The following is a 27,504-nucleotide window of genomic DNA, read 5'->3' as shown; positions in this document are numbered from 1 at the left end:
CTACATCCGTGCAAGCCACTGAGTAAGGACTATTGTCTGCGCAGTCCCTCTAATGCTCTCATATTGTTGCTGGACTTCGCATTCCTCAGTCTCCAGCCGCTGGATGTTGGGGTCCTCCTGCAATGTAGTGACGACCTCAAGCACCTGCTCCAACATGTTGGTACAGTTGCGGACTACATCTCCAATCTCTTCCATCCCTTGTGCAATAGCGTTGGTATGCTGCTCTCTGACCTCTGAGGGAGTGGAAGGCTGTGCCTTTAGCTGCAGCTCAATAATTTGGAGATTCAGCTACAGCTGCACTCTTTTTGTTTCCTCGCGCAAGTTTCGGACGTCACTTTCCAAACAATGGATCCGCACTTCTGTCGGTAGCTCTGCTATAATGGAAAACTCTGGGACGCACCAGTAAACATCATTAACTGTCTGCACCAACTGTCAGTTCTGCCACACCAACTCTTCACGATGCAAGCTAAGTTTTTCTATATTAATATTCTATGTGCTCATAACTTGGATCACACGACTCTCTCTGGCACGAAGTTCTGTTGTTATCCCATCCTGCAACTGATAAAGTGTGTCGCGGGGAAGGGCAACCAAGTTAAGGCCAATTCCTTTCATCATATTAAGCGTCACCCAATCCATTGTGTTTTCCAAGACTAGTGCTCCATCTATCAATGTTACAGTATTGGCCACTTCGCATGTAGTATTTGTTCTACTGTCGATGTGCTTGCTGCGACATGGGTAGAGAAGGTATCCTCCTACGGGGCCGCACCTGTAACTCTTGCAGCTGAGCCATTAGGGCCCCCAACAAAGTTTGTTGCTTGGTCATAAATTCATGGAGCGTTTCACTATTGACATCGCAAACCGTCTCACGATGTCATGGAGATCACATTTAGTTAAGGTGATCGGGTTAATGGCCAACTTTGAGGCCTTGACCTTCTTTCTTGGAACCGATCTTTCTATGATGTGCAATCATTTGATATGTGTAGAGGCAGTCCCTGGGTCCACACTCTCTTCTACAAGTTTCATGTCCTCTACCTCCTGTCCTATAGATGCTGCTTGGCCCTCCTATGCCTGCACTGTGGTGGCTTCTGCTATCTACACTGCTACGACTGCTTCTACGGCCTTCTTCTACTCCATGGCTACCTATGCCGCTTCACGGACTGCCCTGACCTTAGTTGCCACTTTTTCGTTGCGCCTTTTCTTGGCCAGTTGGGTGATGCACAGCTTGGAATCATCCTTCCTTTTCTTTGTTACCATCTTTTCCAGCTCCTCCAAATCTTGGGCGCGCCACTCGGGAGGCCATGTCTCTAACACAGTAAAGATTGCATCACTAGTGGCTATGAATGGGAGCTTTGTACACTGCTGCACTGGATCCTTCCGCGCCCTAATTTAGATGTTGTGCATGTCTGCCTTGAAGTCTGCAAAACTCTAAAAACTATTGTGCACCATGGGGGACAAGCGCAGCCTCCTATTAATCCACATTCGGATGCTCGCCTCCATGAGCACCCAGAAAATCTTGGTATCGTGAATCCATTTCGCATCCTTGGTGGCCAAGAGCGAAGCATACTTCACGGCCTTTGGTAAGTCTCGGTCAATGCTCGGGAATTGGCTATCCTCCGATAGTTCTCCTGCTACCAGCAAGATGGATAAGAGCAACCATGCGTAGTGGAAGGTCTTACCCTATTCCTGGGCCTCCTGACAGTTGAGAAAAAACTCTTTGCAGAGGAACTCAGCCTATTTGAACTAGACCCCCTCCGTACATTGTTCGGCCAATGTAACCACTGGCGCGGGTACTTCATCGACGCAGCATTTTCTCATTACTTTACCGGCCAGGAGTTGGGTGGCTACACGCACCCCTTTATCCTTGATACTGGTGATAGTGTAACCCATCTTTTTCTTCTCGAGCTTATATTTTGTCTTCATGGCCTCTGCGAGAACCAAATCACTACTTTTCCCTGCTATTTTCACAAGGTCCTTTCCCTTACAACGAAGCCAAGAAATTTGGTGGATAAGATCTATCGTGATGTGAATAGGCTCCTCCAACCATAAGTACCCATCATGCACCAGGTAGAGTAGCTGCCTAATGATGAAAATGGTGATGGGCATGCGGTGGAAATGTGGTATCCATAGCAGATGAAGCAACCCAACCTTTTCCACACCATGCAACCATTTTCGTGGCTTTAGCGTTATCACTGGCCCCTCCGTATTCTATTTCATCAGGTTTTCCGTTTCTTAGTGGGGGAACTTCTCGCTAACCGTGAGGTCCCAGTCTTCAAATTTCATGGTGGGTACGCATCCTAGGAGCGAGCTCTCAAAGGTAACTCCATCGAGGAGGAGCGGGATTTGGAGTACACTCTTCGTTGCATCCAGATCCTTTGGTATTTTGGTTTCCCTCTTCGCAGAGGGACATACTCAGCAGTTTCGATGCAAAGTGCAACAGTTGGATGTCTTCCTCCCTGTCTTGTTCTTCCTCTATGGTGGCAATCGGAGTCTGTAGGTCTTCTTCCTCTTCATCTATTTCAATCGTGACTTCCTTACCTTTTTCTTCCATTGATAACTTAATGTGCTGCAGATTCCTTTGGGACATGTGTACTAGTCCCATTGCCTGCTTATCTTTCTTCAGTCTCGGTGTCCATGGTGATTTAGGGATTTTTTTTCAACAACATCATGGACCATGAGGGTTTGTGCGACCTCACTGGTGGTTCCTTCTCCAATTCCCAACCCATCCTTAGTGGCCGTCATCGTTTCTGCACTGTATGTGGTCTTTTGCAAACTTAAGTGCGATATTATCGCTCGGCTCTCAACACTCTGCGCTCTCTTCAATTACTCAAATCTCAAATGACCAAGTGTTGTCTGCTAGCTAACCCTTGGAATTTTATAGCACCTTTTGAATTCAAAATTCAACCATTCCCCCTAACTCCGGGCCATCAATTCTTTCTTGGTGGTAGACTTTTTGAAATCTTACCCATAACTCTTGTCTTAAATGCCCACTGCCCACTCCATTTGGCCTCAAATCGGACATCCCGTCATGAACAGTGACACCAATGGTCACTTCCCAACCCACCCACGTGGCAGCACATACCTCCATGTGCGGGTGCGAACCTTGTGATAGGTTGTTCCTGTGCGCACCTGTTAGAGTGTGCAGCTCCTAGGTAGAATAATTTATAGTCCCGTGCTCCATTTTAGCTGCCTGGAGTGCTAATACTATTCTTCCTATGGCTAGTAAGGTGGTCACAGCACCTGTGTGAGGCTCCATCTCACCCTCCAGTAGAGTCCATGGAAAATCCTCATCTACCATCGTGGCGATCAGCGCTGCACGCTCTACTATTTGTAGTATGCCCCCCTGGTTACTGCGTTTGGTGATATGTGGTCCTAGCCACGACAGTAGACTAATTAATTCTCGACAATAGTCTTCAAATTCATTAGTATCATCACTCACACCTTGTCTTTCCGTCCTTGATTTATCGACGAGACATGCTCCCTTGATCTCGTTTTCCAACCTCTTGACTTTTGCCTCCATCAAAATGCTTTTCTTCCTTAGACGTACCTTGTCCTTTTCAAGTTCACGAAGTCTAAGGTTGCCTTGCCAAATGGCTTCCTGAAGTCTTATGTGTTCTACTTCATGTAGCTGTGTGATTTCCTCATCCTTGGTTTTGCACACCATCGCTCCTACAGGTGGTATTACGTGTGGATTCATCTTTGCATGCTCCTTAGAGATTACGGTCCCTACTTCATTCCACAACCTTCAAATTGTTTTAGCGGTCAAGGTTTTTCACATGATCCTATAGGCCCATCGAATCACTGGTATGCGCTAGTCCCAGTAAGTGCGTCTCAACTGGTGAACCCTGTTCAGCGCTTCGCACACCCTCTCGAATGCTTCTCCATGGATAATCTTTGGTGCACTTTTCCTTTCCTGCCGCTGCATTTTGTTCCGATTCCATATTCTTGGAGTGGTGTGTGCTTGTGCGGGCAGCATGTCATATGTTTGTACCCATTGGGAAAGGTGGACGCGCAAGTTTTTTTTCCCCTTGTAACCAGCTCTCATCTGTAGCTAGGGTTTTCCAAATCGTAGGCTCATCATCCTTCTGCATTCATGCCCATCCTTGAAACTATGCTAGTGTGTACCTGTTGTGGCCAGCAACACCCCCCCTAGTTCATTTAAGTATCAACCAAGATACTTAAATGAATGGGGACCCTTAGTTAATTTTTAGGAAAAGAAAGAGTTTCTTTTTGAGGTTACAATCATATGCTTAGGAAAAGCCTCTTGGATATTTTAAGCCTAAGTTTATGATGAGAAGAAAATCTTTAAAGTCGCGTTGCAAAAGGATAGGAAATACCTTCATTTCTCTTTAAAAATCGATATGCGCATGACCCTCGTGTTAACAATAAAATCGCATCGCAACAAAGTAGTGCCCATAAAGAAAAACTTAAAGATTCACCGATCTACGATAACGCCGATCGCTAGATCGCATATCGCAGAAATGAGCCGGCAAGATTTGACAAACATCAAAATTCTGCGATTTGCAATGATGTGATTAGCGATCACTGCGATGCTACATCCTTGCGATTTGCGATGATGCGATTAGCGATCGTGCAACATGCGAGGTTACGTCAGCAAATCATAAATCACTCCAGTACGAATCCTTCGGGCACGCCATTCAAAGAAAAGCCACTTACCATAATCTGACCCGAAATCATGTGCTTTTAATGATAGTAAATGAATTAGTTGTCAGTTATTAAATGGGTTAAAGACGCGTGCCTTGGTAGAGATTTACTTCACGTAAGGTGGCATATTTGATTGATCTGTTGCATTTAAAACTCTCCCATCACCTTTCTGGATCAGTCATTTCCATTTCACTCGTAATCTGTAGGAACAAAGAGCTAAGATGACTCAGACAGAAACGCAAAGAGAAATGGGAAAGAAAAATAAAGCTCAAGGCTCTGAAGCGAGGGAGAAGACTAAGGATATGGCGCCCCTGTACACAGACACAGCCTGTAACAAAGACGCAGGGATATCAACATGGGAAGGCATGTACAGGCTGTTAGAAGAGGAAAAACCTAGAATAATGAAGGTTGCTGTTGTCACGGGTGCACCACGCTCTTCTGAGGCGTCCTTAGAGGACCTAGCATGTTCATTCATTCACAGAATAGCGGCAAGACCCAAAATTCTACCATATACAGACATGATCAAGTGGATACTAGATGATGCAGACTTGAACAACAGACAATTCAAAGTTCATGGACATGGGCTCATCGGATCATTTGCTGCGCAAGATTTGAAGCTTATGTATCATCTTCCAGAACCGCAAGCGACCTATAACGCACAATTTGTTAAGAAGTTTGTGGAGGAGAATCCAGATCTATCAGACACCACTAAAGAATGGTTTAGAAGAGACGAGCCTCTAAAAAGGGATAAAAACGGTATGTACAGCATTGGTTCCCTCACCTCTACATATTGTTTTGCTGAGGCCATGCTCTGTAGGTTATTCGGGATGCCGAATATCAACAAGTTTTCATCTGAATGGCTACCATTAATTGATGCTGCCACAAACACCGACATCATAGATTGGGCCAAAATCCTTTCTGATACTCTATACACGGTTGTTGTCAATTATCGGTCTAAAAGATCCTTGTCTCAAAGGGTCTATCCTCCTTTTTATCTGGCTGCATATGTTATGGATTATGTTTGTCTTGTATCTAAATTTCCTACTATGGGTTGGAAATGGACTACCCAAGACCCATTGCCCATCCATGTTTATCATAAGGTATTATGGGATTCCCAGTTTGCCCCTCACTTTTACCAGATTTTCCATGGGCTTATTTTGCCCCTATAATGTATGATAAAGACCCCCCAAGGTGCTCTCCCGAGGCCCAAATTGACATCATCCCCATCGCGAGATGGTTCGGGGAAGAATGGTTTACTTACATTAGAGTTTTTGGAAGCACTGTACCTCCACATGTCCTACCCCTATATGTCCCTGATAAACTTTTGGCTCGGGAAATCGCTTATTAAACCTGTTCTGAAGGCGGCCTGACCAAAGACCTAAAGGACAAGAAGAAGGCCATATGGCCTCAATTTCCCTTAACTTGTGGGGCCATCTCTTTGTTCGATGTAGGACACGCTTTTGGCGAAGTGGAGAATGTGACGTGTCTTCAATTATTTAAATTCCCAGCGAGGCCATTCGACCCAAATGATGTGGCCCAAGAATTCACAACGAATGTCAAGATAAGAGTGTTCTCTAGAAAGAAAGATTTGTTTGATGATCTGTTTCAGAATAAGAGTTCGCTCCAAGAAATTTTGCGGGAAGCTCAGTCGAGGTTGTCTCCAGGTGACCTCCAAAAATTCATGTTATACAGATAAAGAAGGCTGGCCAGTATTCTGCTAGAGAAGCTGCAGCTGCCTGCTAGAGAACCAACTCCAAGCATCAGCCTCAGTGAAAACTCTAGCACTTCCAGATCTAAGTCCAACGCCGTGCAAGAAGTATCTGAGCATCCTGAAGAGTCTGTTTACGACCAAGAAAAAAACAAAGAAACAACCAAAGATACAGCTCAATCAAGTGCAATGTCTCAACAGCAAATTATCGCCTCCCCACCAAGAAATCTCCCCCCTCCTGTCATCGAAGCACCACTTGTCACAACAGAGCTAGATAAAGAGTGGGAAACCTTCAATGAATTGATCAATATTTAAGGGCAAGCCCCGAAAACACCTGTGAATAATACACAGGTGGTGCAAGAAGTGGTTTCGACCATAGTCAGTAGCGCCACAGAAGCAAAACACCTTCCTATCGCTCCACCTTCAGAGCTTCTACTTAACGTAGAAGAAATTCCCCCACTGGATGTATTCTATAGTCCCCAACACAAAGCAGTTGTAAGGAGACAGAGAAAGAAAAGAAAACTAGAGGATACACTATCGCAAGATGCTGAACATTTGGACGTCTTATGGAAAGACCCCAATAATAATCCGACTGAAAATCTCATGAAGCTGTCTCAGATTGCAGGAGCATATGCTTCTGCAACTATTGACAAGGCCTCGGAAGTTCAGCACCTATTGAAGGAGCAAGAAAATCATATACAGCTACTACAACAACAGTTGCAACAAGCCAACGCTAACACTGAAGCTTCCAGACAGCTCGAGAAACTACAGGAAGACTTTCAACAAATGCAGATAGGCTATCAAAGGAGTCTCGAAGTGAAAGAAAAACAATTGCAGACTTTACAAGAAATGCATAAAGATGAGCCCAAGCTGGCAGAATTCATTTCAGAATCTATTGGCTTGAACGAGAAACTACTGCAGCAACAGGAAGAGTTGGGACGTAAAATATCACAGTGGAGTCACTATTGTGAGCTGAGCGACAAAATCACCAGTCAAGTGGTGGACTTGCGGAGTGACTATGATTAGAATGACAAGAGGGTGACAGAATATTTGACTTGGCAAGATGATGATGAAGGCAAAAGGGCAGGCGCACCCAGGATAAATGAAAATCATAAGGAGTTGCTCTTTAATAAATGGGACGATCAAATCAGGCAAGTGGAGCGAGCAGCAGAGACAGCGGCAACACAGGCAAGCATTCTTATCGACTGTGTAAATGACAATTTACACAGGGCCAATTTAATTGCAGAGACCACCCTGGGGCACCTACTAAACAAGTTGCAACTGGAAACAGAATGGAGGCAGAAAGCACAGGCAAAAGGGAAAGCAATCCAAGCATTGGCCAGGTTGAATTGGGAATGTTACTGGACGTACTTGGTTAAACCACACAGCCAATGGATGACGGTGAAATGCATTACAAACGTAGCCGAAAAGGTAGTGCCAACTCTCGTAGATGCCGTTTTCGCAGCCCATCTCAGCGTAGAAATCAGTCAACCGACTCCTCTCAAGCCTATGCGGAACACTTGCAACTTTAAGGACCAAGTTCATAAGTGACTTCATTTAGAATGTTGTTTTTTCCTTCAACTAGATTAGAAAAAGGACGGTCGTTTGAAAACCGCATCCTAAATTTTGTAATAATACTATTATTAGAATTAGGAAGTAGTATTTTAACCCTTCTCATTGCATTGGAGAAGGGTCCAGAAATTTGTCAAAAACTTGTCCTCGGAACATGCACTTCTGCACCCTCAGAGGAGGTTTTGATAAATGGATGGATCGAGATTTATTTATGTTTGCATTTTAATGTCTGCTACTGATGTTGCACTTCTGTACTCTTAGTAGATATTAGAACAAGTAGAGATAAATCGTTATTTCTTGAAGTTTGTGAGTGAAATCAGTAATAAATGGTACTTTTATCTCTTGACCAATTTCTTCTTATATTCTTAGAGTGATATGCAGCTGAGTTGTTTATATGTTAATGTATGAATGTGTGGGTTACCATTTGGCACTTCTGTACGGTGGAGTCATTGTTTGTGCTTGACATATGAATAACTTATTATGCGATATGCTGTTCACAACTATTTTGCCTAACTTTTTATGCAGAATGGTTTATCTTAATTGATTTCTATTCTTATGATAGCTGAATGATCTTTATTACCAGTTATTGTTCGAAATCTTTTTAGATCGCATAATAGAGGAAATCTACCCCGGGTTAGCGTAGATTAGATGTGTTGTTTTTGTTAGATTACAATAGCATAGAGTCAGTTTAGAAGTTAGAATTAAATTAGCTTAAAATACTTCTAGATGAGCATCATCAAACTCTACACACACACACACCCCTTACATTGGGAAATTAGTCCCATTATCCCCAGTCGGACCCGCTATACCAAACGGACAAGGAGCTGCCAACCAAGTTACGGACAGGGTGGGTATCCCCCTTGTTGTTGACCTGATTTCTGGGCCCTCAACAGTACCCCACCATCTTGCGGGTGTAGCGCCCAATGCCCATTTCAAAGCGTCAAAACGCTGCCATTCCGGTACTTTTCTCTTAAATTTGTTCAGAAATTCATCCACTATTGTCAACCCATCATACCTAGGTAGATCCCTTATCTTTGTTGTCACACAGCATAGTGATCTTATCATCATGTTGCAATTGAGCATTGTTACTTCATGTAGTCGATTCTTCCATTGTTCTATTTCTTCATTCGAATTCGAAGTTTAGGAGCTTTTTCGCTCCCACAAAATCCTACCATCTGTTGTTTGATTCACCAAATCTTGTTCTCACGCAGTTATCTTGTAGATAAAATCGAGATCGACATCACTATCATTGTCGCACACCGATTTAGTGTATCGTACTTCTTCGACCGGATCTAGGATTACTACTATGCGTAGTGACATTTTATCAAAAATCGTTTTGCGCTTCTTCAGATTTATGACTCCATTCATATCAGTGGCCTAGACTATGCCCAGTAGTGCGGGATAGGTATTTCTATCATCGACAATCTCTATTACTTCGAAATCTGCCGACGTACTTGCACCTTCAATATCCACCGTTAAATATTCCCATGAGTAAGATCTTCTGCTGGTTCACCATTTGTAATTGGATAGGAGACCATTGTAGTGTGGGTATACCCATGCATTGCCATGTTTTTTCCGACAGTACATTCACATCCGATCCGAAATGTAGAATTACCTTATCCATTTCATACTCTCTGATTTGCGTAGTTAATCGCATTTCCCTTCCTATGCAAAATGCATGCTTTCCAAGTTTCTAGACTATGCATGGTTCTCCTGACCCCGCGCACCTAGTGATAAGTTCCTGTAGTCCTTTTATAGCCTTGCTGTCGCGTAGCAGTTTCATGCATGTCTCCAATAAAGTAGTGAGCATTGAAGGATCCATCCCTGGTTCTAGTTGATCCTTACTACTTGAAGTGGAGGCCTCTGTTATCCTCTTCTTAGCTTCCATGAACATCTCCTTCACGTGCTCCAAATCAAATTCAGGTTCCTTTGTAGGAGCCTTGTGAACCCACACATTTTCTTCTGACTGCCTACCTTTACCATCGCTAGTGGTGATACTGCTTCTGAGCACTATGTTTACATTCGAGTCTTGTTCATGAGGCTCAGACCTCATGATTCACAAATTTTGAGTCTGGGGAGGCTGGAGTACTCCTTTTTCACGTAGCCTCTCTATCAATGTAGGGAAATCTTCTGCCTCATGATCAAACTGAGTACAGTACAAACATGATGTTCTCATCGGATTCATACAATCGCGGGCATAGTGTCCTGACCCTCCACAATTGTAACAAATTAGTTGCTCGCAACCCCTTCCTAGTCCCATTCCACCTCGACCTCATCCGCGCCCTTGAAATCCAGTGCGCATCATTCTCACATTTGGGTCAAGAGCACGCATCTCGATCTGTACTCTATAGGCAGGAGTCTGATCCATCATTAGTTCGTAGCTTCTGCAGGTGTGTTCATCATGGCCTACCCACCTACAGAAATTACAAAATAATTGTTGGGATGTCTACGTATACTTCTACAATAGATGACAATTATCCATAGTGTGTTTTCCTCCTATCTGATAGATCATGCACCATAGTGCAGGTGCCACGCTCGGTCCTGCTTGTGCCTCAAGTCTTAGCAGCATCAGCCCTCCTCCCGTCAAGTAATTCACAAAAACTAGACAGTGGTCCTTGTCATGCCCCTGGCCTTTGCAGTTTATGCACCATACCTCCTCGCGCGCTTCTTGATGAGGTGTCATGTTCTGTTTCAAACTCTACATTTCCAAACACAAATTTTGCAGTTGTGCGTGGATTTGTTGGACTCCCGGACTAGGATCTTGTATAGGGGTCTCATGCAATCTCATTGTCATCTCCAAAGCTTCGGCCTGGGTGGAAAGCTTTTGTTGTGACAATGTCGTCCTTAAATGCGATGTTAATGACACTACAAACCATGTGCGGTGCTGCCCATCCGTCAAAGTCATGTTGGCTTCGCGAATCATACTCTTCAGTCTCTGGTCCAGATCCCACGGGGTCTCGTCCGGGAGCATCATGATCACCTTAAACCTGATAATTGATTATGTCTCTGACTTTGGCCTACTAAATTCCCTGTTCAATGCAGCCTGGATTTCTGCAATTCCTTCATTTGGATGGACATTAGAATGCTTAATGTACCATGTTAATGTGCGATCCTGCAATGCACTTACTAGTGTAGCCTTCTTTATATTCTCATCCGCGACTCCTTATGCTTCCTATACCACCCTTACTATGAATCAAAATTCGTTTGGAACTTCGTTCCCTACTCCTCTGAATATCGACAGTTTTATCGCGCTCACCATACTGAACTGGGGTGGTGGCAGAGGTGGGGTGGGTGGAGATGGAGGTGAAGATGGTGAGATGGGTAGTAGTGTAGGTGGAGGTGGTAAGTGCAGAATTCGTTGCCTTATCATAATGACCACGCTTCTCGAAGAAAATTTCGTGAGCTCTTCCTCGCTTTCCCGTGAGGGTGAAATTAAGGGACTAGTTTCTAATTCTTCACTAATTCCGTTTCCGTAGATCTTCCCACTTCACGTAGTCCCAAACATTAATTTATTCACATAACCCACTTTTCACACAATAGCATCTTAATCCAAGTGTTCAACGATTTAATATACTTACCTCGCGATCCTTTGTGGGAGCATCATTCCACCTCGTTGTAGCTGATGGTCATATCTAATGTGAACTCAATGATAAATCCTCCTATAATTCACTCGAGCCAATGGTCCATAGCTCATGAGATCTTATCTTCTGATGCTTCTAATATGTGCACTAATTCTGGAGTCCACACGACTGGTTTATCGAGCCTACACCTTCCTTGACTGTCTGCTAGCTTCGCGATCCACTCATACAACTCAGAAGGAAAGGACGCGAAGAAATTTTTTTGGATTTCCGTATATAAGTAGCGCTCCAACCACTATTCCTTAAATACTTGCGTATTCCTATTTTCCTGTGCTGCGAACTCGTGAATCTTCTTGTCCAACTACTCTTCAATTTCTTTCTTTGTTGGATTCTAGTGACACGACATCAAACATCCCTTATGCAAATCCCGATCCTAACAATGGAACCATTTGTTGGCTTGTAGGGGCCTAACACAGGTTTAGAGGTGATTTAGCCAAACAAATCCTGGTACTACTAGCACTTTCGGTAATAGTCCGTGGAGTGCAGACTGAGGTCTCACCTAAAGTAGTATGGGAGGGTGCTAGAACTAGGTTTATGCACCCTAGAGATGTCTGATGATTTTAGTTGGTCCGCGGTTTGACCCTATGCGCACTTTGCTACGCACACCTATCAGTACCTTGCAGCCTGTGATGCCCCCCTTGCACAACCCTCCTCGAGGCTCGAACAGTGTTATTACCAAAATTCTTACGATTAACCTGATCTTAGTTGATCACTTAGCTTATCTGTATGTGTTTAGTTATCCTTAATAGTGTTCAACATTCATATAAGTGCGTGTGATAAATAAAATAATATAATTTCATAAAGTGTCCAATAGAAAATAGCACAAGAACAAATGCACAAGGTTTGGAATCAACTTCTCTTTATAATCATTCTTCCTTGGTTACAAACTCGATTTTTCCCTACACACTCAGCTGAAGGGGTCCGTGCACTCAGCTGCGGACTCTACTAGGCCTATGCACACTTAGTTGTAGAGGCTCTTCCTACTACTACGACCCAAAGCGCTTAGACTCTTACTCTATGCTCGCTATCTTCTAGACTCCATTCGGTTTTTCTACTCTTTTTTTACAACTTAGAGCCTCACTCTATTTGTACAATCCCAAGGTCCACGGACCATGGGTAGGTCGAAACTACATTCAAAAATTAGGGCAGACCACCCTATGAATCTAACATAGAATTTGCGGTATGCGCCCACAATTCGCAGAGTCTTTACAACAATAGTACTCAAAACTTGGGCTTTGAACCCCAAAACATGTTGTGGGGGGACTTCATGCCCAACATAAAGTATTCGCATTTTGTGTTCACAGAGCATGAATGTGTCAAGAGTCATAAAAGGTTATCCGCCCTTATTTTGTAAAATGAAGGTTGGCTATAAAGACCCACCCATGGTCTGCAGACCATGGGATTGTATAAAAAATAAGCTAAGTAAGTAAGCTCTAAGAAGTAAGTTGGTAGACAAGTTTTGGAGTCTTGGTGGAGAAGTCTAAGTGTTTCGGGTCTTAGCGTAGGTAGAAGCTCTGCAGCTGAGTGTGCAGAGGCCTAAGGTGGAAGTCCACAGCTGAGTGCGTGAACCCCTGCAGCTGTGTGCGCAGGGCATATAGAGTTTGTATTAATCTAAAGATATCAATAGAGAGAAGTATTATGCAAATTCTATGTATTTATTTCTTGTTAATGCATCTGGTTGTATTGCGGTTTAAGTTTGATTTATTATGTTCATGTGATGTGCGAATGTATGTGACTGTATTGGTTAATTGAACGCAAGTAAGAATATCAGTTTACGCAACACTAACTGTGATTGTTTAGTAAGATAATTAAAACACTTAAGATAACTAGAGAACCTATACAATACGCTGCCATAGCAACGCGAAAATACCTGGATCGCGGGTTAAGGCTGCGCGAAGGTCAATCATACACCTTCGCGAATGTACTGAATTGCAGAATAAAGGGGTAGATTGACAGAGCCCTAAAGCTTAGTGACCTATGCGAAAGTAGGAACAGAGGGTATAAATCAACATCACGACCATCTCAAGGTGCGGAAACTTGGTTCCAACATCCCCCTATATTGCTTCGGGTGAAACTTCAGTCCGCGCTCCACGGGCAAATGCCAAAAGGCTCAGTAGTGTAGGGATTTGTTTGGCAAACTAACATTGAACGTGGGTCAGGCCCCACCAAGCCAACAACCTTCTAAACACTTCCCCGATGCCCTCGTTCTCACTTGGCCCACACTCTAGTGAGATTAAAAGTGACTGCTACATCCATCATTCAAATCTAGGCCTTTCCTGTCACCTAATGATTTGGCATACCTAAGATTTCACTATTGACTCCTTGTTTTTTTTAAACTTTGTACCTTCGCTATTTCTAACCTGCTAAAATAAATCAATGTATGCATATAATTTTTAACACATAGAAATCAAACACTTATATGGAGGGTGAGAACATACAGTTCCCCTAATCCAACTCCATCTTTTTGCGTGCAGCTTGTATACGTCCAAATACAAACAAATAGTACTTTCCTTCGTTTACTGTAGAAATTGTAAATACATAAGTGCTTAGAATACTCTTAGTAAATTACAACCAGACTTTTCCTCATAGAACATTTAGACATTTTTCCCATAACTCAGAATTTTCTATCTAATGAAGCAGAAATAATTAGTATTCTCTCATATTGCAATTTCTCTAAACATAATGTTCAATATCAAGAATAATGATATAATTAGTAATCTCAAACCAGCAATTCAGTCTAGAGAAATTGTGGCTCAGAGACACTGATCCACCCAACCTTGAATCAACTTTTGATTTCCCCAAGATAAGATGATTTTGCCTAACATTAATAACCTCTACTGATTCTCAATAATCTCTTTTTAACATTATTCTTCCCACATATTTTTCCTTGGCAGTGTCATGCCTTCTAGGGGTTTGTGTCCCCCTTAGCCTAGATTTTTCTTTAGTTTTTCCTTAAAAAGTCTATTTGCAACTCTTTTCCCACCGAGTATATATATATATATATATATATATATATATATATATATAATTTTAAGAATCTTCAGATTCAGGGAAATATCTTTTACTCTATTGTTTCCACCTCCTCTACTATTTCCAACTACATTTCAAAAAAATTATTTATTTATTTACATCACTTTTCTTGATTCTCAACTTATCATCACTCATTGTAAAACATACTAATAATAATTACATATTAAAAAAAACAAAAAAAACGGGGACTTACGTTCTCATTGGCTGGATTGGTGTTGTCCATTTGCGATTAAGTCATTTAGCCAAGCCTCTGATTTAAATTGTAATTATTCTATTCGCTGAGCAACTTATGTTTAGATTGTAATTCTTTTTAAATAAACAATTAAAAAATCATGTGGTAGGGTGGATTAGAATGACATTTCGCTAATAAAAAATTATCAAAATCAAAATGGTTGCTCTAATACGATTTCAAAAGAAAAATAAAATTCAAACAAACAATAAGTAAAATTCGAATATGGGTAATTTTCAAACAATAGTAAATATTATTGTCCGTTATAAAGCTTAAAATAGCATCTTGAGACTCAATAATTATTAAAAAAAAATTCTAAAACTGCCAAACAATAAAAAAAACACGTTTTGTAGTGATCACATAAATTGTAGATGTTTTATAATAATATCGACCATCTACGAAACACACAGATAATGTGTTTAACATCTGAGGTAATGAACTAGAGATAACAACTTTTCTCTTATTCTTTTAATGTCTATGATAATAAAAAAACAGTGTCTCCAAGAAGAACAGTGTCTCCAATAAGAACTTGAAACATTTAAAAAACACAGTTTAATCTCGGTAAATCTCAGGCTATCAATAATCAGCCAAAGGCTTTTATGCTAAAGCATCAGATGTTCTGAGATTAATAATCTTTTAATAAACAGTCAAGGGATTTTGGTTCAAATTCCTTTCCTTTCACTTAATTTATTTTATTCACTGTGGTCTCCGCATTCCATTCCTCTATAGGAAACCTCATTGCCAACTCCCTACATTACATATGGTAACTTGATATTGACCTTTCATATTGGTATAAATCTCATTAACCTATTATTTAACGTTTTGACAACCATGCCTAAACAATTTCAAAGAGTTAATGTTTGTATAAATATGTTTTTATAGTAATGTTAATTTGATGTTTTTTTCAAATTAAGAAATTTTCCCGTATGATAATTAGATTGTCAACTACTTAATAATTTAATATAATAAGGCATTCCTCGACATAAAGGTTCAAAACACAATTACTAAGCAAATGTTATTCATTCAAAAGTTTAGAAAATAATAAAACATAGAATATATCATTGCATTATTGTCATTTTATTTTGATATTTATTTTAATTATATATATATATATATGGTTTATTTTTATAAAAAAATATTATTCATTAATTTTTGGAGAAACACATTTTATACTTTAGTATAGGGCGAAGTGCAAATATGTACGTATAATAAAATAATAATAAAAATTAATGTGGTTCTAAATAAAAATGAAACAAAAGTTATAATAAAATTATTTGATGGTTTTAATAGTTCTTTTATCGTATACATTGAATTTGAATGGATCATAAATTTACCTTCAACACTTTTTTTAACCATATTAAAATTATTTTAAATATCTTTACTCTTTACTAAAGCCAATACCATTTCCATTGAGGAAAATGATTAATTCAACACAAATAATAGAACATAGTGCTCCAAAATCTATGAAAAAACATATCCTATAGATATATTAACATCTTTGAAGATATAAATACTTTCATGTGAAAGTTGTAATATTTGAAAATATTAACTTGATGTAGCTTTATTATAACTTTTTTATTATGCCATGTAAAAAACATCATTAAATCTAATAATAATATTAGAATATTAATAATCATACTAATATTATTAAATCTGATTTTAATATTATTAAATTTAATCACTTTGGATTAATACAATATCAAAGTTGTTATATTATAATATATATTAATATAGCATGATATATATTAACTATAGATATATTTGGGAGGGAAGAACAAAGAAACAGAGTGATAGAAGAGGAGATAAAGAGGGACAAAGAAGAGGAGATAGGGAGGAGAGAGAGAGCGACAAAAGAGAGATGGAGAGATAGTGTATGTTAGGAGTAAGATAGGAGACAAAGGAGAGATGGAGAGGAGAGAGAAGGAGAGAGGGAGGGAGATAGTGGCAAAGTTGAAGGGATGAGATTGAGAGAGAGAGAGAAATGAAGGGGAGAGAGAGAGGAAGACGGGAGAGAAAGGGAGAGAGAGAGGAAGGAAGAGAAAGATAAAATTAAAAAAAAAAATGCTATAACGTTCACAGTCAATATCATTGAAATCTAAATAGATAAATATACAGACCACTCAAAGCATCCAAACATAGACGTACAAACCATTCAAAGCAAGCAACATACACTAAATTAAAGAAAAGAAGATGAAAGCGGGAGAGATAGAGATAGAAATTTAAAAAAAAAATTGTAACATTCACAAATTCACAAACAATACCGTTGAAATCCAAATAGATAAATACACAAACCACTCTAAGCATCCAAACATAGATTAAATTAAAGAAGAGAACAATATAGTCATGTCAAGCAAAGAAAGCATAATGTAAATTTCAAAATATGAAGTTTATGTCAATCATATACATAATAATGATAATCTCAAAATATGACATTGTTTCTCTCAACTGAAACTAGTTTAGATCCATCTAACTCAGATATATCATAAACAGAAAAAGATCAAATCCCTCTAAATGTAAACCATTCCCAAATTCTACCCTCCAAAAAACTTCTTGAAAATCAACCTCCCACACCTTTGACTCTGATTTGATTTGGGAAGGGAAATATGCCCCTGAAACAACAAAGGTCGAAGTACCTCTTTCACATCTAGTAAATTACTATTATCCCTTGAAACCCACTTCACATACTATTATCCAGTAGTAAATTACTATTATCCCTTGAAACCCACTTCACATGCAGTAAATTACTATTATCCAGTAATCCTACCTAGCGTCCAATTCACTAATGGTGACATCATTTATGGAAGGAACCAAAGGACTGTATGTAGAGGCAGACGAAATGGATGATGCGGTGGCAGACGGCCGTGACTGCTGAATCCCACTGCTAGAGCTTGTTGAAAGTATAATTTCAACTGTGCGACAGCTGAGGCATGCGGCAGCCTAAGGACAATAATCCGGGCGTATCGGCAAACTCGAAGTGAAATGGCCGATATCGCATATCGGCAAGTCGGCATATCGGCAAAATGAAGTGAAGGCATTATAAAGGAGCCTTTGTGTTTTGCGATAAGCGAACACCGATATCGCATCGGCAAAGTCAAAGTGAAGGAGTTATGAGGAAGCTCTTGTGTTTGCGATGGGCGATCGCCGATATCGCATCGGCACATCGCTATCGGCAATGTCATAGAGTTGAAGTCTTTGACATGAGTAAAGTTGCGATGCGATGGAGTGGACCCGATGGCTTCCCAAAACCAAATCGCATAATGTTTGAAATTCACCCGACGGCAAATATTAAATGTTGCGTGGAGTAAAGCTAAGTTTTGATTGACCATACGTCTTGATGAAATGTCATAGTGGTAGGTAGAATATTAAAGTTTTACATAGAGTTCGTAAGTTTTTTTTATGAGAAGGTATGGGCGTATGTACTTATCACATAAATTCTGTATGGGATAGGTGTATGTAATTAATTACTGTGTTGACCATTGTTTCATGTATGGCACACGGGAAGTTTAAGTGTGCATTCACAGTAGAGTAAAAAAAAGAGTGGTGAAGCGAAAACCATGTGTTGTATTTCATACACAGCAGTGTGAAAAATGTGAAGAACCAGAGGGTGAATGCACAGCAGTGCACAAATGTATTTGGTAATGTTTTGTAAGGAACTGTAAAACAGAGGAATAGCAAAAACCATGTGTGGTTTTGCATAAAGGAAATGGTGGAGCGTGAAATTTTGTAAGCCTGTGTGAATTTTGTTTTACAGCAGTAAGCTCATGTAAACGTTTGTTACAGCAGTGAGTTATTTTTCACTGCAGTGAATATAAAAGGGATTTTACAGTGGTAAATCTTTGTATCAATTTTTAATGAATAGAAAGTTTTAATGGTGGTGAATTACTCTGTTTTCTCTGTGAAATTTTTGAGTCTTCCTGTGCACAAAAGATCCTGGAGTAAAGTAAAAACAGAGCACTGCCTCTGTGTGTTTGAATATTTGGTTTTTGGTATTTTCCCTCATTTAAAAAAAAAAGAAAAAAAAATACCCAACAGTGGTATCAGAGCAAGGTTTAGGCTCTTGAAGGTGTTCAAGAAGCTGAAAGGAGAAGGTTGTTGCTGCAGAAAAACTTCTCAGGCAGACAGAAGACTCAGACAACAAAGGGTTCAGGTATTTCTCAAAGATTTTTCTTTGTGTTGCTGCTGAAGAAACAGTCAGTTTTTTTTTAAATACACAGTCAAGGAATGGCCAGCACAAGCACTGGTATGGGTTTGTTTAACACCCAGCTCCCACATTTTAATGGGAAGAACTATGACTACTGGTCAATAACTATGACAGCCCTGCTTGCTTCCCAAGATTTATGGGAAATAGTTGAAGAAGGTTTTGAAGAACCAGCAGATGAAACTGAGTTCAATGCATTAACTCAGGGAGAGAAGGATCTGCTGAAGAACAATAGGAAGAAGGACTCAAAAGCCCGTGTGTTGTTGTATCTAGCAGTAGACCAGAGTATGTTTCCAAGGTTAGCAGCAGCTAAGACAGCCAATGAAGCATGGCAAACCCTCAAGACAGCCTATCAAGGCATGGAGAGAGTGAAGACAACAAAACTACAATTGCTGAGAAAGGATTTTGAGAACTTGAACATGAAAGAGTCAGATAATATTGACTCATTCTTCACTCATGTGATTGGTGTAATCACACAAATGAGAACTCATGGAGAAACCATTGAAGACAGAAGAATTGTGGAGAAAATATTGAGGGTCTTACCCTCAAGGTTTGATGCCATAGTCACCACCATTGAAGAGACAAAGGATCTCTCAAGCTATTCAGTTGATGAGCTACATGCATCACTGATAACACATGAGCAGAGGTTGAGTAGGAATGAAAACTCATCCCTTGAGCAAGCCTTCAAGACCCAGATGTCCTTTGGAAGAGGCAGAGGTCAAGGCAGAGGAAACAAAAGAGGAAGAGGCAGAAGCCAGAACAGAGGTGGAAGGAACAACCCATCAAATGCACAAGGAAGAGGCAGCAATCCAAATCAGAACCAAGGTCAAGGCAGCAGCCAACAAAGAGGTCAACATCATGCTCAAGGACAAAGGTATGATAAGTCTAATGTTCAATGCTATTATTGCAAAAAGTATGGACATTATGCTAGTGATTGTAGAAAGAAACAGCATGATATGAACAGCAGACAAAATGCAAATGTTACAAGAGAAAACAGCAGTCAAGACAATGTCCTGTTAGCTTGTAACATGGCTGAAACACATAGTGAGGACATATGGTTTTTAGACTCAGGTTGCAGCAACCATATGACCGGAAATATAGCCTTCTTTTCTGCTTTAGATAAAAATGTGAAATCAGAAGTCACACTAGGAACTGATAGTAAAGTGTCTGTTATGGGAAAAGGAGAAATAAAAATACTTTCAAAGCAAGGAGAAAGGAAAACCATAGCAGATGTATACTATGTCCCCGGAATGAGATGTAATCTCTTGAGTATTGGACAGCTTGTCCATAAGGGGTACAATGTTTTCTTTAAAAATGATGTGTGCACCATCATGGATATACCACCCAGCAAAAGATGCATTGCTGAAGTGAAGATGACAAGGAACAGGATGTTCCCTCTCCGGATCAGGGCAGACATGAAGAACAAAAGGGAAATGGCAGCAGTCACCCAAGAGGCCTTTCAAAGCGTGCCAAAGGATGAGAACTGGTTATGGCACTTGAGATTCGGGCATCTAAATTTTGGAGGCCTAAACTTATTGAGCAGAAAAGGAATGGTAAGAGGATTACCATTGATAGAGAAGCCGGACAGCCTTTGTGAAGGTTGCATATTGGGCAAACAACATAGAGAGAGTTTTCCATCAGGGAAAAGCATAAGGGCAAAGACACCCTTAGAGATTATCCACTCAAACTTGTGTGGACCAATGCAAGCTCCATCATTAGCTGGCAGCCAATATTTCTTGACATTCATTGATGATTGTACAAGAAAAACTTGGATATATTTCCTTAAAAACAAAAGTGAAGTGTTTGAGAAATTCCAAAATTTCAAAGCACTTGTGGAGAACCAAAGCGGGCTGCACATAAAAGTTTTGAGAACTGATAGAGGAGGTGAGTATATCTCCAAGGAATTCCTAAGATTTTGTAGAGAAAATGGAATTCATAAACAGTTTACAGCAAGGTACACTCCGCAGCAAAATGGAGTCGCTGAAAGGAAGAACAGGACCATCATGGATATGGCGAGGAGCATGTTGAAGGCAAAGCATTTGCCGAATGAGTATTGGGCTGAAGCTGTACATTGTGCAGTTTATATATTGAATAGGTGTCCTACAAAAGCAATCATGAACAAAGTGCCAGAAGAGGCATGGAGTGGGAGAAAGCAAGGAATCACCCACATGAGAGTTTTTGGGTGTGTGGCCTATGCACACATACCAGATCAGCTAAGGAGGAAGTTGGACAGCAAAGGGGAGAAATGCATCTTCATTGGATACAGCGATGAATCCAAAGCCTACAGGCTGTACATTCCATCTACCAAGAAGTTCTTTGTCAGCAGGGATGTTCAATTCATTGAAGAGGAAGCTTGGGATGGAAGCATAGAGAAAACAGTGAATGTCAAGAACTGTTTGTCTCATGATAAAGATGAAGAGGAAGTGGCTGAAATGAATCCCCAAACAGCAGCGCCAACACAAGGACAGCAAGGTACACCATTGAGGATAAATGAGGGTGCTTCTCCAAGCACACCACAAGGAGGAAATTCAAGTGCATCTTCAAGCACTTGCACACCAAGTGAACGAGGTAAGAAGTTTAGAAATCTAAGTGACATTTATGAAGAAGGAATGAATTCCTTATTTGCCTTGTTTTGTCATGTTGATGATCCTATTCATTTCGAGGATGCAATCAAAGATAGGAAATGGATAGAAGCTATGGATGAGGAGATGAATGCCATAGAGAGAAACAAAACATGGGATTTGGTTGAGCTACCAAAAGGCAAAGAAGTCATTGGAGTGAAATGGGTCTACAAGACCAAGAGCAATGCTGAAGGCAAGATTGAAAGGCATAAAGCAAGGCTGGTTGTCAAAGGCTACAAGCAGCAGTACGGAAGAGATTATGAGGAGACTTTCGCCCCGGTTGCAAGAATGGAAACCGTGAGAGCAGTGCTGTCCATAGCAGCACAAAACAAATGGAAAGTCTACCAAATGGATGTGAAATCAGCATTCCTAAATGGAGTGTTAAAAGAAGAGGTTTATGTTGAACAGCCTCTCGGATATGAGAAGAAAGGTGAAGAGCATAAAGTGTGCAAATTGAAGAAAGCTCTTTATGGGCTGAAGCAAGCACCAAGAGCATGGTACAGTAGGATAGATTCTTATCTACTGGATAATGAATTCGATAAATGTGAAGGAGAACCCACTGTCTACATCAAAGAAAAGGATGGTAAAATTTTAATTGTTGTCTTGTATGTAGATGATGTTATTTTCACCGGAAATGATATTTATCTTATTGAGAATTTTAAATCAGTCATGAAGGATGAATTTGAAATGACTGACATGGGTTTGTTGAGATACTTCTTAGGCATAGAAGTAGATCAAAATGAAAAAGGAATTTTTATATCTCAAGCAAGATATGTAAATCAAGTTTTGGGCAGATTTAAGATGGAAGAATGCAAGGCAGCCATCACTCCCACAGTGATGGGATTAAAGCTCAGCAAAGAGGACAGCAGCAAGGACTTTGATCCTAGCTTGTATAAAAGCATTGTGGGCAGCCTTATGTATTTAACAGCAACTAGGCCTGATTTAATGTATGCTGTTAGTTTAATTTCCAGATTCATGGAGAGGCCAAAGGAGGCACATTGGCAGGCAGCAAAGAGAATTTTGAGGTATGTCAAAGGCACCAAAATGTTTGGAATTTTATATCATGCCTCAGAACATTCAGATTTAGTTGGATACACTGATAGCGATTGGGCTGGAAGTGTAGATGATCGGAAGAGCACTTCCGGTTATGTTTTTCATATGGGTTCAGGAGCCATTTCATGGGCTTCTAAGAAGCAGTCCATTGTAGCATTGTCTACAGCAGAGGCTGAATATGTGGCAGCTACAGCAGCAGCATGTCAAGCAGTGTGGATGAGAAGAATGTTGAGAAGCTTAGGCCAAGAGCAGGCAAAAGCGACAGTCATCTTTTGTGACAATAGCTCAGCTATTGCATTGTCAAAGAATTCAGTGTTTCACAAACGAACGAAGCACATCGATACAAGGTTTCATTATATCAGAGAATTGGTAAGCAATGGAGAAATCAGTTTGCAACATTGTAGCACTCAGGAACAGGTCGCAGACATCCTGACAAAGCCATTGGATCAGAAAAGCTTCGAATTTTTGAGGAAGTGTTTGGGTATGATTGAATGCCCGACAGTTGAAATTAAAGGGGAGTGTTGAAAGTATAATTTCAACTGTGCGACAGCTGAGGCATGCGGCAGCCTAAGGACAATAATCCGGGCGTATCGGCAAACTCGAAGTGAAATGGCCGATATCGCATATCGGCAAGTCGGCATATCGGCAAAATGAAGTGAAGGCATTATAAAGGAGCCTTTGTGTTTTGCGATAAGCGAACGCCGATATCGCATCGGCAAAGTCAAAGTGAAGGAGTTATGAGGAAGCTCTTGTGTTTGCGATGGGCGATCGCCGATATCGCATCGGCACATCGCTATCGGCAATGTCATAGAGTTGAAGTCTTTGACATGAGTAAAGTTGCGATGCGATGGAGTGGACCCGATGGCTTCCCAAAACCAAATCGCATAATGTTTGAAATTCACCCGACGGCAAATATTAAATGTTGCGTGGAGTAAAGCTAAGTTTTGATTGACCATACGTCTTGATGAAATGTCATAGTGGTAGGTAGAATATTAAAGTTTTACATAGAGTTCGTAAGTTTTTTTTATGAGAAGGTATGGGCGTATGTACTTATCACATAAATTCTGTATGGGATAGGTGTATGTAATTAATTACTGTGTTGACCATTGTTTCATGTATGGCACACGGGAAGTTTAAGTGTGCATTCACAGTCGAGTAAAAAAAAGAGTGGTGAAGCGAAAACCATGTGTTGTATTTCATACACAGCAGTGTGAAAAATGTGAAGAACCAGAGGGTGAATGCACAGCAGTGCACAAATGTATTTGATAATGTTTTGTAAGGAACTGTAAAACAGAGGAATAGCAAAAACCATGTGTGGTTTTGCATAAAGGAAATGGTGGAGCGTGAAATTTTGTAAGCCTGTGTGAATTTTGTTTTACAGCAGTAAGCTCATGTAAACGTTTGTTACAGCAGTGAGTTATTTTTCACTGCAGTGAATATAAAAGGGATTTTACAGTGGTAAATCTTTGTATCAATTTTTAATGAATAGAAAGTTTTAATGGTGGTGAATTACTCTGTTTTCTCTGTGAAATTTTTGAGTCTTCCTGTGCACAAAAGATCCTGGAGTAAAGTAAAAACAGAGCACTGCCTCTCTGTGTTTGAATATTTGGTTTTTGGTATTTTCCCTCATTTAAAAAAAAAAGAAAAAAAAATACCCAACAGAGCTGCCGGCTGTGGATCCTCCGTGGCCGCTGTCACTATTTTTCACAAATGCGAGCTATGTTGGATTTGATAATGTCACAGGACCGCTGGAGATCATCCATATAACATTAGACATATTTGGACGGAGGCCTGCATCAGCTTGCGTGCATAGAAGGGCAACCTGAATGCATCTTAAAGCTTGCTCCTGCCTGATTGTTTCCGCCAATGTCGAATCTATCATATCTGGAAGACATCCTCGCTTGTATAGTGTCCATGCCTACATTACAAACATCCAAAGAAAATACTGTTGCTCATCTCCATTTTCTGCATTACAAAAATCTCCATTATTTGCAACCATTGTTGTTCATACAAAAAAGTAATCACGATCCATTGAAATCTTACCCATTCTAATAGGCCTTGCATTTCATCCGGAAAATTTGGTTGAGTGCTTTTCCTTGCACTCACAATCTCAAGGACTAGCACTCCAAAACTATAGACATCAACCTTTACTGATAGTTGCCCCCGCATTGCATATTCTGGAGCCATGTAACCGCTACATACTCCAACGAATTTCCTCAAATGAGTGGGGTGTTTAATGTGGGTAAATCACACGACTTCATAAACGTAAATTGTTCATAAATTGAATTAGCAAAGGGTAGAGGTAAATATTCTCACCATGTCCCTAATAAGTGTGGTGATTGTAGCTAAATCACACTATTGCATAAATGCTTAACTGCTGATAAATTGCATAAGGGAACGGTAGAGGGAAATGTTCTTACTATGTTCCTGCAGCTTTTGTTTGGATGTGAGTCTCGTCTTCAGGAAAGAGTCTTGCTAACCCAAAGTCTGCTATCTTCGGATTCAATCTCTCATCAAGCAAAATGTTACCTGCTTTAATGTCTCTATGAATGATTCGCAATTGTGAATCCTGGTGAAGATAAAGAAGACCACGAGCTATACCCGTTATGATGTTGTAGCGTTTATGCCAATCAAGATGCCTCTTCTTCTCTGGATCTGTATTTGTATTTCAAGAATACCAAATTTGAAAACTCTTAAATAATCAATCCCATCAAATTTATAAAGGATTTATCATCTTTCTCTCACCCATTTAAAATATCCGAAGTGACCTACCAAACAGAAAGCTGTCAAGACTCTTGTTCGGCAAATACTCGTAGACAAGTAACCTTTCTCGTCCCTCAGCACAACACCCAAGCAGCTTTACAAGATTTCGGTGTTGAACATTGGCCACAAGCTTCACTTCATTCATAAACTCTCGGTTGCCCTGTCCAGACGTTACAGACAGCTTCTTCACTGCTATTTCTATTCCGTCTCTGGTTGTTCCCTGAAAGAATCAGTCCCGTTAACAACCTAATGAAAAACCCATCTTCGTCTTCATGTGATGTCAAGTCATGCAATTTCATGGGTTAGAAACGATAATAGATACATACATACCTTGTATACAGGACCAAACCCTCCCTCTCCAAGCTTTTTTTTTGCATCAAAATTATCCGTTGCTTCTATGAGATCTTCTACGGTGAAGAGAGTTTGCGTCTGCTTCAGTAGCATCGATTCTGGATCACTGTCACGTGTTTCTGTGTACACCCAAAAAAGGGTTAATAAAAATTTAATTTCATGAGATTAACATAAGTTTGGTCGTTCGAAACACAGTCCAAAACTCCAGATTCTACCTTCATTCTGCGCACGGCTTGCTCGCCTCTCTGAGATAGATGATTTCATTTTCGTCCATATTGCAAACAAACATGCCATTAACACTAGAAGCACGCCTCCCACAATCCCCATTATTATGGGTAATGTTTTTGAAGAGAAACCATCTGTAGAAGAAGATCATGGAATACATAATATTATTATATATAAAAAAAGAAATTACAATCAAATTGTATAATCTACAAATCATAAAGCCGAATGCAGCAGTGAGAGATTACTTGACATGGTGGATGAAGTGCCATTCGCCAGAGGAGCAGCTACTGTGGGAGGGTTTGCGCCCGAGGGGGCGGAGGTTGGAGGTGGACTAGCACTACTGGTGTCAATGAAGGGGTATATTTCATATCGGACCAGGCAGCTTCCAAGCAATGCTCCTCGGCTCATAGAATAATCGTCGCTGACGTTGTTAATTGCGGTTTGCAAACAAGATTTGCAGTCCGTGATGGATAGATCTCTCCAACACTGAACTTCACCGTAAACGGTGCCATTAACAGAATATGTAGCTGATCCTTGAGCGAATCCCTTCTTTGTAAAATTGCAGGCCTCATCATACAGGTTGAAAAGGAGATTTGAAGTAGCGGTCGTAAAACTATTTATATCACCACTACTAATATTGCTACTGTTCACCAGACGTTTATACACAGTGGTGTCTAGAACTGAGAAATTAGAGTTCTCGTATCGCAGGTAGCAGTTGTCCAGCAATAGTCGACCACCTCTTTTCTGTGGGCAAAGTTGGCGAACGGTTTCGTTTGCTTTCTGTGAACAGGTTGAACAGTTTTGTTCAGATATGTCAGCTGCGCACTGGAGGAGGCCATAGATTCCGTCGAGATTTTGCCCATACGAAGAAGTGTTGAACCCTGTTTGAGGTGTATTATTCACCAGATCACCCATTACCCTATTCAAATTGCTGGAAAATGTACTTCCATCAGCGTAAGTAGAATGATGATCATCGCACAGATACGGTGGCTGCGAATCTGATAAAACTGAAGTAAAATTGTTCATGAATAATAAGGCAATCAAATGAAAGAAAATAGTTGCCTGCTTACAAGAATTAGCGAAGTATAAACAATTATACTTATCGAAATTCTTCATAATGACCATCAGATAGACAAGAGAGTTGCAAAATGGATGTAATTGCTCTGAAATCGTAGGCGACCTTTCAAATACGGAAACACTGAACTAGGAACTAGGAAGATGTAATTGCTCTGAAATCGTAGGCGACCTTTCAAATACGGAAACACTGAACTAGGAACTAGGAATTGGAACGTGAGAGCATACGACATTTTCTAACTTATAATTTTATTATAATTTAGTTAATTTATTATAATTTAGTTAATTTTTAGGATAATTTTTAATTTTAGTAATTTTATATGTATAATGATGTAAGTGTTTTGATATATAGATATTTATTTTATATGTTTGAGTTAACA

The 27,504-nt window shown here is 40.3% G+C and overlaps 2 protein-coding genes across 2 annotated transcripts; both read right to left on the bottom strand.

Moving 5' to 3' along the window:
* On the bottom strand, nt 1-26,152 carry LOC149222952 (cysteine-rich receptor-like protein kinase 44). The gene is made up of 7 exons (XM_089387730.1): nt 26,041-26,152; nt 25,805-25,944; nt 25,484-25,694; nt 25,132-25,366; nt 24,755-24,905; nt 24,453-24,629; nt 1-261 (listed from the first exon to the last, which is right to left on the bottom strand). The coding sequence occupies exons 1-7, from the start codon at nt 26,150-26,152 to the stop codon at nt 1-3; spliced, it is 1,287 nt and encodes a 428-aa protein (XP_089243856.1).
* Nucleotides 26,153-26,263: 111 nt separating this feature from the next.
* Nucleotides 26,264-27,076, bottom strand: LOC149222951 (antimicrobial ginkbilobin-2-like protein). Its single transcript, XM_089387729.1, has one exon. It carries the CDS (start codon nt 27,074-27,076, stop codon nt 26,264-26,266), a length of 813 nt encoding a protein of 270 aa, XP_089243855.1.
* Between the last annotated feature and the right edge of the window lie 428 nt (nt 27,077-27,504).

This window comes from Pinus tabuliformis, chromosome Q, assembly GCF_031772625.1.
Source record: "Pinus tabuliformis cultivar Carrire ecotype Pingquan chromosome Q, CPIR1, whole genome shotgun sequence".
Taxonomy (NCBI): Eukaryota; Viridiplantae; Streptophyta; class Pinopsida; order Pinales; family Pinaceae; genus Pinus; species Pinus tabuliformis.
This window is presented reverse-complemented; position numbering and strand designations above follow the sequence as displayed.